This window comes from Malurus melanocephalus, unplaced genomic scaffold (genome assembly GCF_030028575.1).
Source record: "Malurus melanocephalus ecotype Western Australia unplaced genomic scaffold, MMel_1.1 scaffold_8, whole genome shotgun sequence".
Taxonomy (NCBI): domain Eukaryota; kingdom Metazoa; phylum Chordata; class Aves; order Passeriformes; family Maluridae; genus Malurus; species Malurus melanocephalus.
The window spans coordinates 6654507-6671477 of NW_026623240.1; the positions used below are offsets into that span (position 1 = coordinate 6654507).

Sequence of the window (16971 nt, forward strand, 5' to 3'; positions counted from 1 at the left end):
AAAGTTGACTCAACAGAGCTTTCACAATTGTTTCCAAGCACAACTATAACATTCAGGATTCACATAAAAGCCTTCTACTTACAATACACTCATACAAGTATAAAAAGGTCAATTTTCCAAGACACTGGGTTCTCACCTAATTATCATATGCAAAACACAAGATGTTCTTCAGTCACTGTGCTCTGTATTACTTTGATGTTATTCTTAAAACAGAAGTGCTACAGCTGATTAAAAGCTGAATTAAAAGCATGTGTATAGATGACAGTAATACATTCTTCATAAGCAGAGAATGCTTATAAAAACTTAATAGTACAAACCATTCCATTTACACATAAGGAATAAAATCCACCTGAAAACTGAGATGTACTGATTTGCAATATTTRTCATCTGGAAAAAGATACAATTTGCCTAAAATATCCTCATAATCTTCAAGAGATTTTCCAAATACTSTGGAAACAAATAGTAACAATTTCTCTGATGTTAATAATAATTTGGCTATTTTCAGGCACTCAAGATGGTGACTTTGTCCATAATGTTATATTATCTGCAGAGTACCAGATGTTTAATGGTGTATAAAACAAAACAACAAAGCTACTGCTCTTATATTCTAGTGCTCTCATATTTCAAAGGTACATAAACAGCAAAAAATTACATGAGTAATCATTTTAGTCTCTCCATATAAAAATCAAGTGTACCTAAGAAAGGAATTTAAGTTCAATTTATTTCCTGTAATCCATACACATTGCTGTGTTAAATTAGAGTATTAGGAAATACTATATAAATTTGATATTCTGGATGGCAATATATGAAATTATTCTTTCAAGATTTAAATCTGCTAAGATTTGTTCCATAAATTTGATAACTGAATAGGTTCTCACAGCTGCAATTTTTTTTCAAGCAAAGGAATTATCAAAAAGCTAAAAATATCATTTTATTATAGAGGATATGACCTGTGAAAGCTGTGCCAAAATCATTGTAGCATGCTTCACTGTAAAACCAAAATCTCAAAATAGAAAGACCTCACCAKGAGGAACTACACAACCTCAAGGAAAAGGCAGAGTAAACACGTGTGGTGCTACATTGCTGAAATCTGCTTTTTAAGAAAATAAAGCAGCATTTAATGTATATTCTATAACCTGAATTAACACATCATGTGTGCTGAAGCTGAGAAATCAGGTTAGGAAACACAAAATAGATGTGTGCATGCRTTCACTTCTCTGTTTTACTTCTCTGACTCTGCTCAACAGAGACACATGATCCTGAAACAGATTCGAGATGTCTATCTTATGTAAACTACATGTCACTATGAGGTTTCTCCCTATCACGCAGCATTTCATTTCTTTGAAAATGTAAACATTGATTCATAACTGCACATTATAAGGTTCTACATTTACACAGGGTTACCCCTTTCTATAACTTCTTTACCTTGAAGCTAAGAATTAGTGGATCTTTCCTGATTTTAAGGTTTAAATCCTTTATAGAAAAGGATCATCTCAAACCCTTTATAGAAAAGTTTGGCTTCTGACCACTCTTCTGTTTTCAAGCCTAACAGTTCAGGTAACAGTTTTTGTACTTGTATTTGATTTGAGAGAGAAGATCTGGCAACCAAGCAAAGTTTTCTAATCTGGACTGTTTAGATGGATGTGCAGCACAAAGTTGTYACCCCTCTTCACAGGGGTACCCCATTCTCCTGTAGTTCAGAAAGCATCACATCTCTGCTGTCCACAGCAAAGTCCAGTTTGAATTCCAGTGCTGCTCTTTTCAAAGCTGAGACCATCCACCAGGGCTTTAGAGCACAGCCCTGGGGAGCCTGCCAGACACCTCAGTCATCYGAGTTAACGTCACTGCCTTTTCTCAGTTCTTCACATCTCAAAACCAAGGGCAGCCTTCTGCTATTTTTGCACAGACACTTTCTAGTGACAATGGARTGGTCTGTTCAGCTCCACTCAGTGTGACAGTACATTAACTCATGGGGATGCAGAGCAGKTTCAAAATGCAATGTCATATTTAGAGAAGAAGGAAGTACAAGGCTAATTTTCAGGCTTACACATCTAGAAATCACTACCTTTAGTACTTTTTCTATGCCAGAGGCCTCTATAAGCAGGTTAGATAGAAAAGCCTTCTCACTGTACTGAGAGAAGAGTCTCAAAAATAAGTGAATTTCTCCCTSTGGCCTCAGTTCTTCTACACCTGTGAGTGGGTACTTAAAAGCAGGATGTGCATATTAAGAGTATCCCTTGCTTCTTTCCAAGGCAATTCATTGCCACCTTTCTGACTTTCCATCCATGAATTTCTTCAAAGAGTAGACATTAGCACATGCAGTGATGAAAAGGGACAGTAATAACCAGTAACTGTTGCTCAGCTCCTGAAACTTGTTGTGTTTCTAATTGCTTGTTCAAGTTTTTTTTTCTTCAAATTAGTTTCCTATATAAAACCCAAGACGGTAAACAGTTTAGTATTCTGGCATAAAAACTACTTTGCTGGACACAGCACAAGGGCCTGGAACCATTCAAGATGTCCTTGTCAAAGTAAGATTTCTGGRAAGGTTTTTCTTTAGCCAGTACATCATGCTATAGGGATGTTGACATTTCAAAGTAAGCAAGAGACAGCCTGACTGAAGGAACCCACATATTCATTTGTTATTCCATTGAAAGAAAAACATGCTGTCCAGCAGTTAATTCCATTTACAGTATGAAGACAGTGTGAGAAAAAACTGATACCTTCTCTCCCCTGAATTAACAAAGACAGAACCAGCTATACAACTGCTAATCCCCAGTGAAATAAACATCAGAAGATGCAGCCAATTTTGGGCTATCACTTGGACTCTGTATTCAGAATGAAGCATATTTGACACAAACTCTGCAAGGACAGCCTAATAATTTGAGTCTTCCCCTGAATTTCAGGGCAGACAGTTTTACAGAACGCTGCCGACTCCAGTGACGCTGCTCAGGAACTGGCCCTGCAAACCCAGCTGCACACAAACACATTTTAAGAGCTTAAAGTATTAAAGACATATGCTCAACTTTAAGCAATAAGACTTAAAGAAKATCTTAAGTGCCCCACTGATTGGGGCCTGCTTGCATTCCACTTGCCCCCAAGAATAGGAAAGAATGAGATAAGAATMCTTATAAAGTTGTACTCTATTAAGAGTCCTTCTGTATCTTTAGTTTACTAAATAAGACCAATTACCAAACTCAAATGAAAAAAACCAAATTCATAAGACTATAAGGTTGCTAAATGCATTAGTAATAACATATTAATACTTAAATCATAATGAAAATAATGATTAGAGCAACCTGACTGTGGGAGATCACCTAAATTATGTTCTTTATTATTCAAATGTYGCTTTATTTCACCTTACCGTGGTTTACCACAGATAACCAATATATTGACTAAATGGCAACTTTAACTACATCTGTTTGAGCAGCTGCTAATCAGGGCCAAGCCATGTAGAAATATGCACACGTTCACCTTTAAATACTCACAGCATTTCTCCATGTAGAACAAGGGCAGCTTTAAATAGCAGGAGAGAGAATAAAGCCGGGTGTGATCGACATGTGCTCTTGAATCAGTTACACCACAGCACTTTGCCACACACTGGATTATTAGGTAGGGTGGGATATGTGCACAGTCCAGATACCTCACGGAGAATTAGAGACAGTAATTTATAAAAAAAAACCCTTTGATTTGAGCCTTCAAAAGGGAAATAAAATACATGTCAAACCCTGGTACTTTTTTAGTTTTAGCTATTACCTGTACAAATACATGGACGAGAGAAAAAGGACACAAATAAAAAATCWTACCCCCTCCATTGTAATTCTTCACTTTGCCTATAACTTTCCACAAAAATAGATTTACTCCCACATACACTTTAAACTTTGAAACATTTCAAGCTGAAACAGAGATTTAAGAAAATTGCAAGGTATTAAAAGGCTGTTAGGAATTAAATGCTTACACAAGCTCCTTGAGTTKTCCAGCTATAGGGTAAACAATTAAAAAAACACACCCCAAACTAAATGCTTGGCAAATAAACATGTATAGCTGCAGTGATGGGGCATGGTTAGTGCTAAACAACAAGTCCTRTTAACAGAAATCCTAGAATACTGTGCTGTGTGGATACACCACAACCATTTATGCCAGGCTGATGGGTCAGAGTCTTCCACTTAAAGGGCCACAAGATTTAAAGATAGTAGACGCATCAATTAAGAAAAGTTCTTAGCTTTTGGATATGTGCACATGCATACAATGTTTTAATTTTATTTTAAGTCCTTGAAAATAAATTGCAGTCAATGTATCTGTTTTAGTTCTAACTACTGAATTAATAAAACTATAGTGCAGATATCTGTATTTGCTGATTTTATGATTCTGTTAATATTCCATTTTGATATTGAACTCCAAAGCAATTGGAAAGCTCAAATTATTGTTTCTGCACTTCCAAGATTAAGCTACCAAGCCAAGAGAGTTGATTACCTTGGAAGTCTTTTCAAAGTCTGAACTATCACTGCCTATATCTCCCCCAACTTATTCTGGCTCACCTTTCTTCATTTTGCCCAAAAATGTTTCAGATAAGCCTCCCTTAAAAGCTGACTGCAATGCAAGAAGAGATTGATTTTGTAGAAGTTTTAAAAGAGGAATTGGGCCTATGGGCCAAAACATRTTCTTGATCATCAGTTTATATAACCTCACACTGCCAGTACTCCAGCCAGAAAAATAAACACTTATCCCACCCTCACTCCTTGCCATCTGTCTGGTATGACTTTTTCTACCTCTACAACATTTATACTCACAATATATACAAGCAAATAGAAGTTAAGTGCATGTACATCCTTTTCAGTAAGAAAAAGAATCTGCCAACTATAATTTGTCAAGAATCTATCCCAAGAACWTGAGAGAGGAGAAATAAAAAAAAAYAGCTTTGTGCATTTGGAGGCCCTTTTCCACTTAAACATAACTTTTCAAAATGCTGGCAGGCAGTTATGAATTCAAGCCCTGACACATAGRGAAAATTATCACTGCTCTTTACTAAAAGAAGGTAAATACATACTTTTTAAATAGTTTTTTTTTCTAAATGGAGGAAGAGGCAATTGCAGCTGCTCACATATTGTAAGGAATAAACAGAATTAGTTGAGATGCATTTTGTGTTAGGAGGTCTGAGCAGGGACACACAGGAACAGCTAACTGAACAAAATCTGGGAAACAAAATCACGTTGGTGGATTGTGGCTCCATTATAAGCAGCTTTTAGAGCTAAAAGGAGGAGCAGCTTKTATTTCATTTGAAGAGAAGCCCCCRAGGGAGAGAGAAACTTCTTAAGGGAGAGGAATAATCTGGTCAGAAAAATGAGCARAGGTGATTTTTATAAACAACAGTTAAGTCCATGTCAGACAAGCAAGTTTTAAAYGGACAAGGCAAGACAAAACATGGCAGGAGTCAAAGAGTGAGAGAGACATGGGCTTAGACAGGAGTTTTGGTGTGGACAGAAAGAAGACAGGACTCARGGATGCCATTTAAGGGAAAGCAATGAGGTGTATAAATAGCCCGCATGGTTGGAACTAACAGCAAAGCTGTTGGGCAAACGGTAACAAGAGTCCTCAAAAACCAGAAACAGACCCCTTCTGATCTTACTGGAAGTGYTTTTGGAAAATCCTCCAAGCTAAGTGACCATAGTAAGTGACCTYGATTTCTCCACTGCTGGGTCAGTAAAATAAACATTCTTGAGCCACTGTTGAAAAGATTTCAGCTTTCAAAATATATAGAAAAATGTTCTCCATATTAGAAAACAGCAACAAAAAAGTACAGATTATGAATACCAAYATTTTTCAGCACCAGTAACTTTACTGCATGCCTATGCAAAGCTATTTTGCATTTTTAGTAGAGTATTGCCAAAACTAAGAGTATCACTGAGAAATCCAAGCATTATAATCTTTTCATAGACAAAATATTTGCAGACATATTTATGCTTACATTATTAAGCTGAACTTGTAACTACCAAATTTACTATCTATCACTGTACCTAGATGCTTCATGACATGGAATTTTATGGACACCAACTTAGAAAGGAAGTGTTACTGGTATTGGAAAAGATGCCTTTAAAGGGAAGATTTAAATATWACTGATTAGGGAAGACATAATATCCAATTCAATATCTGCATTTTGAGTAGGTATGGGGAGTCAGAAATAAGTAGTTGCAGCAGTAAGTTGCAATATGAGAGACCTCATGCTTTTAGCAGTTACTGAACTTCAATACACTCCAATAGCTAAAAATTATGTTCAAAATATCTTTGGTGGTTTTTTTTTTGGTTTTTTTTTTTTGAAATAGGATTGGAAAAACTTCTCTGGGCTTTTCCTTAGACCTGGAAATATTGTTTTCTTTCCTTTTCCCTCCCATTTGTTGGGATGAATAAATTTCCACACTTCAAGAAAAAGCTGTTGCTTTCCTTTGTTTCAATTTCAATCCTGTTTCAGACACTAGAAAAACATTCAGTAGGTCTCCAAGAAATTAAGAAATCATTAAGTGTAAACTTATCTTCAAGGAACAAGGCAAGCAAAGGTTTCAAGCTAACATAAAAAAGTTAGTTTGAAATGATTTAAAAATATTTTATAGTCTGTACCACTMGAGTTCACCTAAGTAAATTATTACAAACTGCTCCTCACTGGACACCAGGAATTATAAACAGAAATATGTGTGGTACATAATCAAATAAAGCTTAATACACTCAAACTAAAATTTTTCAATAAACATTTCAGAGGCCAGAAGGAAAATACAGTCTATAGATACTAATCTATGGACAGGAAAACATTATAGAAGTTTGTGTTAATAAATTATGTAAAAACAAAGTTYCAAAAGCTTCACTGATTATGCAAAGATTTTCGTTTGTTTAAAGAACAGCTGAAGAAAAGGTTTCTGATACGTAAATCAGTTCTCCCAACCGTTTTGTCACTAGGTTAAAGGCTGTGCTTATTCTCTCCAAAATGCCAGACATATCTTTGAGTGTGAGAAGAAAATTAAAAAAAGAAACAGACAAACCTTTCAACAAAACCATCCAACAACACAGACCTTGTGAGAGATTTTACTGCAGYAGCTCAAACACTTAATTTGTTTTAAACTGTATAATTGATATAYAATAAAGAGCAAATATTTAAAATATTAAAATGTATTAACATTAAAACATTTTAATATTGCCAAWAAGTTTACAGGTCAGTGTACACAAGTTACCATCAGTTTGAGTGCCAACATTCCTTTTTACAGTAGAAATCAAAATAATATGAAGTATTAAGAATTTAGTACTGACAAGGAACCCTACAATTTGAGAATTCTCCCCTCTGACCTGTAATTCTGCTTGTAAGTAAGGCTATTGTTTCTCTCCCAACTCTTTGCATTCCTCCCAAGTTGACTCGACTAACATTTCAGTCTGCTACGAAAGATCTAAATAGGAAAAAAGAAAATAAGGAGAACTTTCTCCAAGGGCAGACTACAGAAAGTACTGGAAGCTTTTAACCCTCTACATGCCTTTACATTCATCAATCAGAAATACCAAGATGAGTATTTTGTTTCACAGTTTTCTGCYAATTGCCTCCTTTCTGATGGAGTGCAGCCTTATGCCTACCTCAGGAACGTGCATTTGTGGGTTTCCCATACTGGTTCACAGTACCAAGAGGCACAGCATAAAACCAATCCCAGTTTAGCACCACATATTTCTTTTGATTTCATGTCCAGAAGTACTTTTTCTGCAGAAATCCTATTTTAGCTTACTGATCTCTATGAGAATTCTGAAAGTCCAGTGGAGAATGCAACAGTGAACCATAAAGGCATTCCATTAGTTCATCTATTTAAAATGCAAGTCTTTTCCAAGGCTGGAGAGTATCGGTATATATAACTCAACAGCAGCTTACAGAGTTGAAAATTATTATTTGCAATTATTTTTACTATTATTACTCTTAATACTATTCTACCCACAAGGAAAAAATATATTTATTTATACYTCTGTCTTCTGCACTGCTAAAAGCTGAATATTTAGAAATATGGGAAGTAGATGTGATCACAGGCAGAAAAGAAGCACCTCAGACACAGGACATCAGGAAAGACAGAGGTTRCAGGGATAAGCTCTTGCATTCCAGCAGGCCCCCATTCCTGACTCTCCCATGGGATACCTTACCACAGTCTCCTCCAGAAGGCTCCTTCCCAAAGCTGGTTGGCAAATTGTTTATCGTGCACAACMAACTTTAAATAGTAAGTGGGATGACAAAGCAAAAAGCAAATCTGTGGTATGATTCATCAATGGCAGCAATTAAGTAAGATCTTAATTTAACTAGGTAGAGGAAAATGCTGATACAGGGAGAGTAACATTTAAAGGTTTTGGGAAGGARCAACATCTGTGACCAGTAGACAAAAAGGGGAGAGATGTTTCAGGAGGTCCAGGAGTTTTATTAAAGAATTTACAGAGAAAGCTGAAATGGAGAAATTAATAGCAATTTTTACCTTTTTAAGTTTCCTTCCTGAACAAATGTGGAGTTCTTTACAACCAAATAAGAATAAGAAGTGCCTGTCAGGCATTTATGTAGCATTTGATAGCATCTGTCCAGCTATCAGAGCCTCAACTCCAGCTGTGGCTGATCACAAGCACTTCAGGTAGAGAAAATGTAAGAAAAATCCACAAACCATATTTATCCTTCTTGCAGATCAGAGAAAAAAAACAAAGCTAAACATTTTCTGATTACTGTTGCGGGTCAACAGGAACCCTTCAGGAACCCTGAAGCATGAGAGCTGCTTACAAGCATTTTAACAACAAGCTGCAAGYGTCATCACAGAYTGTTTGGGTTGGAAGGGACCWTAAAGCTCATCTGGTTCCAACACCCYGCCACCACTAGAKCAAGTCATTTAAAGCCTGGCCTTGAACATGTCCATGAACAGGGCATCCACAATTACTCTGGGCAATTATGAGTTTATTAAAGACAACAAAGGCTTTTCTTGTTCACTCCAAGGCCCATAGAAGAAGAAAAAATAGTAGGAAGGGAAAACAAATGCCAGAAAAACCCCAAACCTGACCCATCTACCCCCAGGTTTGAATCTTCCTCTCAAAGAACATCCCTCATGACAGCACTAAAAAAAAAAATAATCCTGCCTCTGAAGTGTCTTGAGGGTAGCTTACTTCAGAATATTACTTGTTTCACTTGAACAACTAGAAATTTGATCTAGTTATGACTCTGACAACAAGGTCTACAAATYCCCCAGCACCACATACCTTTTCCATGTGTAAGCAGCTATTCAGAACACCTCTCAGTATTTAATTCAATAAAGAGCCGACATGCCCAACTTGAACCACAGACCAACTTGATTTTCCAAAACATGGAAAATTTTTATGGCTTACTTTGAGCTAGAATCTCCARTCTTCTGAAATATGAACAACAGAACTGGACACAGCATTGTAAAACCATACAAACCCAAGACTGCATCGTTGCCTCAGTGCTGCTACTGTCCTTTGCACATAGCCAAAGGTTAGCAATGGTTTTTTTTGTACAGAAATGTGCCAAGAATTTACTCTGGTTATGATGTGTAACTTTCCTAGAGTGTTTTGTCATGATTTKTCTTTTAAAATCTCTCACTTATATGCACAATCCATACCTGCCTGGATTGAATGTAGACTGGATTGAAACCAATTAAAGAGATAATTCAGATCTCTATTACTAAYCTTTGCTTTTTGTTAATTCAATGCTTTAAATGCCCTGAATTATAAATTTTTATCAACTTCCAGTTCTACAAAGGATTTTACGATCAACTATATAGTTGATAAAATTGCAGCATCTCCCTAAAAGGTAAACCTTTCCCTTAACAGCAGACAGAAATATAAATAAATGTTYATGTCAGTGAGCCAAATATTATCATCTAATTTATGCTATATCAATTCACTAAATTGCTGCTCTCTCAGAAATCTACAGTCCAAGAAAACCTACTTGCTATGAAACTGTATCAACTGGCACTAATTAAGCATTTTATTATTTTGTCTGTGGTAACAGAACTGCAAATTAGCAACACTGTTTCACAGAAATGACATGCTGAAGACTGTTCCAAAGTATTGGGAAATTGCCAATTTATCTCAAAATCTTAAAAAACAAATAAAGAGCCCCCATTCTCATTTTCCAAGGTTACTGAATAGTAAATGGATTAGGATGCTTTCTTTAAGAAGTTTTAAGTATAAACATCCAGGAAAATATCTCAGCTGCCTCTTTTGCCAATGCAACTTTACTGATGGTTTCAGATACCAAAACAGAACATTCAAATTTTTTTTTCAAGGATTACATTTCCAGGTATATGCAGATATGTCAGAAAGACAGCTCTGACCTAAATCTAATTCCCTCCTTGATCAGAGCTGTGCTCAGGGGATGCAGGGTAAGGAGGGCCAAGAGAGGACAGCACTGCCACCTCGTGCCAGGCAAGCTGGAGCCCAGCAAACAGCTACYGACAGACCAATCCCAGAACGTGCTCTGACTTTAAACTCTGACTGTTATTTCAGATCAGATGCTTTATCTTGAATTATGAAAGGGTACAACAGTATCCCTTTTTAAGATCCGATTCTTTAAATAAAAATAATCGAATTATCTGGACCTAATCAGCATTGTCAGGCAGCAACTACTCATTATATTTGCCTTTTTAACAGCTTAGTCACCCTTAACTGTGATAAAGTTCAATCACCGAGATAAGACCTTTGCTAATGGCTATCAGCTTCAGATTAAGTCTTTCTAGTTTAATTTTCCTTTTTAATAGAAAAATTATGACAAACCTTGCACAGTTTCATAGTTCAGAAGATGCATAACCCTCTGAACACCAATGCTATAAGAAGGGTCATATATTCTTACTGYAAAAATATCTGAATACTGGCAAGCTACAAAGAAAAACTTCCTTTCAATCCATTGTTATCTGAAATAGAAGCCCTTCATCAAACACAACAYAATAATGCAGAGAAAGTGATTTTTTTGGTTATTGATTTACTGATAAATATAATTCTGCTCAGTAGATATTTCAGTCCTCCCCCCAAGAGCCATCATTACAAGCAAAAAAGATGTAAAATAGCAGTACTCACCAATATCATTAGCTAGAGCAGCAGGATCAGAGACCCCAAGGGTGGCTTCAAACTCCTCCTGAAGACGATAAGCTCTTTGAAGAAGAGATTCAAGCTTATGAATGAATTCAGCACTAATGATATCCTGTAAGAAGACAGACATTAGAAGATTTTCTATTTGCTTAAGTCTGTAAGCTTCCTTTGTAAAATCTAAGGATATTAAGGCTTCATAGAACAAACTGTGGCACATTAATTTCTTACAGACCACACAAGGACACTGTCAGATGAAAACTTCGACATCCAAAATATACACACTTTTCTGGACACATATGTATTTTATTTAGCGTAATAAAAATAAAATCTAAATTTTAAAACAGTTTTAAATTATATGTGATGTTTGCTGCACTAGAAATAATGAAATGAAATGTTTATTTCAMAATATTTTTAGMATTTAGTTCATAAGAAKGGAGAAAAATAAAGTTCAAGTGCATTATCTGTGAATATGCATAAATTGTTCATTTTTCCCCGACACTTTTATCTTTGCCAAGCAGATAGCCTTGCACATAATCATAAAAGAAAGAGAGGACCCAAGGGATTGTGTGCAGTGAAGTTGTCTGCTTGATAGCTCGATAACACTGTCCAGAAGCAAACACTGATGCATCAGCAATTGCCAAAAGATAAATAATGTTAATTCCCTCCCCATRCCCTCCTCCAAACAACTAACCAAAAAAAATCAGAAGGAATGATCTCAGATCCCTTTTAAATGCAACACCACTCAATTGGAAATTGAACCAATTGTCAAATTTGGTAATTGAATTTGAAAAGATTCAGCCAACAAAACAGAACGAATTATCAGGGCAGCATCAATAGATCACAGACTGAGTATACTCACTTCTACACTTTCTTCTGCAATTGCATCCCCTGCTCCCAGCTTAATGGAACCACAGATTGCTTCATCTTCAACTTGCCTGTTACGAAAAGTTAGTGCCTGCTCCCAGCGCCGCAGTGCTTCTTCAAACAGCTCCATACCTAGGGGAGAGCAGGAACACCCCCAGTTCCATGACACAGCTCCAGCTTCATTCACATTTTAGAGACATGAGAAAATATGTAGCTAAAATAAGCATAACTATCACAGAGATCTAAGTKGAAATATCAATTTCCAGCCTATAGCAGTGTATTCCCTGTATATATTTACCTTTTTTTTGTGTAAAGAAAAGTGATCATTTTCCCCAYGTGTCAGGGCTTGATTTTAAGGATTAATACGACAGATAGTGGAATACAAAGTATTCTGGAAAATTAACTTTAGATCAAGTATGATTTCATTATTTTATGGAACTGTTCTCAGGATGTTATTATTCAACCGTTCCAAACAGGATGCTGAGAACGAACACAATAACATTGTGTGTCATTTAACCATAAATCCATGAAATTATTTATATTCATTGTAGGTAGATGCTGAATATTCTTATTATGACTTACCCATCAAATATAAATTTTCAGGTGTTGTGACTGGGATATTGACAAGCTTAATGTCATCTTCATCTGCTTTATCCCAGGAATTAGAATTGGCACAAGCACAACTGTGACAAGAGGTGGCACTCTGAACCTTAGAAAACAAGAAAGTGTTGTTGTAGGGAGTATCCTTCAAAACCACATTCGTGCCAGAGTACATTACATCCAAGACATCTGCCTAGAAACTGGTTTTACTCTTTGGTAAGAACAATGGCTTCTCAGCATCTCTAGCTGCCTGTGCAGTTAGCTCAGGAAAGTTCCTTTAGCTCAGTGAAGCCTTCAGATGAATATTCAATGCAAGTTAATAGCCATTCAAGAGCCTTAAAACATTTTTACTTACCGAGGTCAGGCTTTGAACTGAACCGGAGTATTTGCTGAAAAGTCCTCCATTTGCATAGATACAGGATTGAGATCCYTTCTCCTTGGCAGAGCTCAGAGAAAGAGTCAAGTTTTGTCGACTACTGGAACAACTAGAACCTAAGAGATACTTATTTTAAAGCTCTTGCAAACTCAAAATATTGCATCTTTTGCAATTCTATCAARGATTGCATTTACTTCCAATTTGGAACAATTATTGTTTTAGTTTTCAGTGATACATGGGAAACTACACATTAGAAGTCTTTGTGTATAGACTATCTATAACATTAACTATGCATAATTATTGTCCTATTCTATAAAAAATTRCATCTGCATTTCTCAGTATTGAGACACATCCACAAGAATGGCAAAACCCMTAGTTAATACACTATTGATGAAGAGAGTTTTAATCCAAGCCCCTGATTAAAAATTCACTTTTGAGAAGAAGCCCAGCTTCTTTACAAGATACTGTAATTTTGTTTCCAATTCGACAAATTCCAAATTTAAAGTCTAGCAATTCAAGCCCGCTCAGGTGTTCTATGCTATAGAGGCAATTGGAAGGATGGAGCACCTCTCCTATGAGGAAAGGCTGAGYTGGGGTTGTTCAGCTGGAGAAGGCTCCAAGGAGACCTTACTACAGCCTTTCAGAACTTGAAGRGGGCCTATGAGRGAGAAGGGAACAGACTTTTCAGCAGGACCTGCTGCAATAGGGCAAGGGGTAATGGCTGTAACACTAAAAAGGGTTGATTTACATTAGATAACAAGGAAGGTTTTAACAATGAAGGTGGTAAAATACTRGAATGGATTGCCCAGAAAAGTCATAGATGCCCCATCCCTGGAAACATTGAAGGCCAGGTTGGATGGGGCTATGATCAACCTGAAGATAGCTCTGCTGAATGCAGGGGTTGGACTGATTGAACTTGAAAGGTCCCTTCTAACACAAACTATCCATGATCAAAGGAAAATAGTTTAGTTTACTACCACCACCATGAACACCCATCCCCTCATACCCCTTTACTTCTCCAAGAAAAGAACAAAAAAAAACCCAGCGTGGGGGTTCCATGATGTACCTTTCTCTGAAGCAGATGCTTTGGTACACTCTAATACAAGATGAGTTGGCTCCCATGGTGGCACTTTCTTGTTTTTCTTTCCACGTCTTCTTTTAAAGTGACGGGCCAGAAAAATCACAGATATTGCACTCACTGCTGTCACTGTAAAAAGCTTCTTTAACCCCGGGGAAAGCTTTATCTGAAAATAAAAGTGTAACTTAAYTGGAAATACATATACTGAGAGACAGACTGCAGCACCAAGAACTATAAGGTATATTGCAAATCCACAGACTATGGGGATCTAAGCAAATTACTTTCAAACAAAGACTTGGGTTTTTGTAATTTCTTCTTAATGCCAGGACAATGCAGGGCTTCAATTAAATCTCTAACACCAAAAAATTACTGMGAAGGAACTCGCCTTTCACAASTACACTATTTCYTRCACTATGAAAGAATGGAAGATCCAAATGCCAGCATTTCTGTGGTTTTTCAATTTGAGGAAAAYGTGTATTTAAATACATTTCTCCAAATAAACAGTTAAAAAAACAAAAGTTAAATTTTCTTTTGGATATAGATCAGTCATGGGTTTACAGAGTTTCAATTAGTAAGAACCACATATACAAGCAACTTGTATCAAAAGCCATGAACAAGGTTTGTAATATACAAAGTAACAAGACATAGAAAGGAAAAAAGTGCCATTTAACCGGAAACTACAGCTCACATTCACAAAATCTTTGGAAACTTATGCTGCTTAAGGAACAGCCTGCTGGGAGAAAACCAGATGCACAGTCCTTGGGCCTCATATGGTGTTTCTGTAACATGATTCCTCATACCAGAGAGAGCGCACAGAGCACCACTGGCACTCCTGGCTGCKGTTCAGTTGGTTAATACCATCAGCACCGTGCAATTTGAAGAAGCATTGAAAGCTTCTCTCTGCACTGAATCTGCAATCAACAAGTCAGGCACCTCTGACTKGAGAACCCTGCCCTTCCTGGTACCATACCTTGAGTGAAATCTACAATTAGCACTGTAGGAAATGCCCGAAACACAGCACCAACACATACGTACAAAAGACTACTGCATTTCACAGAAAAGGACTAACAACCAAACAACGGCGATTAACACCTCTAAGATCACAAAATTAAATGCTAAAATGAACGTTTCAAAGAATCGCGAATGGATTTTTTAAAATGGGCCTACAAACATGATCATAAATTCATTAAGAGTGAAATGAAAACCTMTAAAAAGGGGAAAGTTAATAGTTGCATGTAATGGAGTTACACATGGTATTTAAAAAGGATATCAATATGCTGCAACATAAAAAAGAAATCAGTGATCTTGCAGTTAAGAGTTTTGAAGTACTTAAACATAGAAAAAAAAGTGAAAATGAGCAGATGCAGCTAAGATAGAATATCTCATTCTGGTTTTATATGCAGTAAAAGAAAAGTGCTTACAGGGACATGTAAAATATTACATAGTGTTTGCTTTTAAGTGTCTAATTCAATGAAAAATAAAATACAATCATGTTAAAGACCTGGGTTTAAAAAGCAGAACTTAATAGTATTATTCAAAACTTAATGGCAGCTTTATGTTTAGCTTTTAAATACAAAAATATTCTACCAAAAAAAGTGAACTGGAGAGTTTTTATATTTTGAGAACCATTGCACTGTTACAAAATGGAAATATATAGACACTGCATGTAAAACATATGTATGAAACTAAGCATTATTTAGCAGAAAAAGACTAAAAGACATGTTTATTTTAGTTCCATGTTGTAAACAAACTAAACACCAAGGTATTTTGTACAAATTTAATTCACACTAAGCTCTCAAGAGAACATACCACACTGTAATAAACTTCTAAGCGTACAACAAAAGCAAGAATATTTAGATATTGTATTTATTACCTGGTTAAGAGAATAATACCAAGAAAGGGGAAGATGAAACACCCGTAATGCTACTGTCTTCAGAGAAAATCGTGTCTCAGCAACAGCTTCTTCTGACATGGCTTCTTCTCTCCCATACCTCATTAAGCAAAACTATCTTGAAAACAATCACAGACGGGCTCTGTAATGCTCTGTCAAATGAAGGATACATACAAAGTTATGCAACAGAAGCCCAGGACGATTTTCTTCTACAAGCTCGAATCTCTTCCATCACAAGCACATAACTTGTTTGATCGATGTTTTTGAGTAGAGGCAAGACTTAATGTGGAGCCAGCAAATTTGCTGGTTCAGCTTAGGCCCCATTTGCCCAGCTGTGCTTTGCAGATGTACAGCAGGGCTAGAGGGCTCRGTCTGCTTTGAKTAGCCGGCMGTTCATTTACTATATCCTCTAAATCACGCACGACAGCAACCCTGCCTCTGAAACCACGACTGCTGCAAGAATAGATCTGCCAGCTGAAAGCGTTAAAAGATTTGAGAGCAGCCAGAAAAAGTTTCTCTCATTCAGCGCTTCGATTATTTTGCAGACACACTCGAGAAATAACCACTATAGCCTGACGTAATCTCCCCGATCCAGGCGCACCCCTCTCACTCCCCGAGGCTGAACACAAGGCGAAGCCTCCGAACCACGACTCCGGGACCGCAACCGCGGCACGGCGGGAGGCGATGGTGGGGCAGAAACCACCTCGGGCCGGCCCTGCCGAGCCCTCCCCAGCCCGGGCAGCCCCGGCATCGCGGGCGGGCAGCGGACAGAGCCGGGATGCCCGGTGCGCCCCTCCCCGCAGCCGCCCGGGCCAAAGCGGGGGCGCCTCTCCCCGAGTCCGAGCGGGTGCCGCCGCTGCCGTGCTCAGTTACCTGCCGGGCACCAGAGCCGGGGGCAGCTCTCTCCGCTCCCGCCCCGGCGCTGCCCTCAGACCAGCGTAATCCGCTTCCGGCACAGGGAAAGCGGCCGCCGTCGGTCGGGAGGAGCCGCTGCCACGTGAGGGAGACCCGCGGCGTCAGGAGTCCGCGCCCGCCATCTTTGCTGTGGGCAGCTCCCGCTGCGGGCGGCCGGGC

At 37.7% G+C, this 16971-nt stretch overlaps 1 protein-coding gene across 2 annotated transcripts in view; it reads right to left on the bottom strand.

Annotated features, from left to right (window-relative positions):
• The window catches only part of MIGA1 (mitoguardin 1), a 34549-nt gene extending 17598 nt beyond the window's left edge, over window positions 1-16951 (bottom strand). The window contains exons 1-7 of one of the 2 annotated variants that reach the window (XM_057375177.1): window positions 16771-16951; window positions 15880-16015; window positions 13995-14172; window positions 12908-13044; window positions 12535-12661; window positions 11948-12084; window positions 11077-11200 (exon numbers count right to left, since the gene is read on the bottom strand). In XM_057375177.1, coding sequence (XP_057231160.1) covers window positions 11077-11200; window positions 11948-12084; window positions 12535-12661; window positions 12908-13044; window positions 13995-14172; window positions 15880-16002 — 826 coding nt within the window. In that variant the 5' untranslated portion in view covers window positions 16003-16015; window positions 16771-16951. Of the gene's footprint in view, window positions 1-11076; window positions 11201-11947; window positions 12085-12534; window positions 12662-12907; window positions 13045-13994; window positions 14173-15879; window positions 16050-16770 lie in introns of both variants that reach the window. The other variant, XM_057375168.1, reaches the window with a different exon arrangement.
• Window positions 16952-16971: the final 20 nt, after the last annotated feature.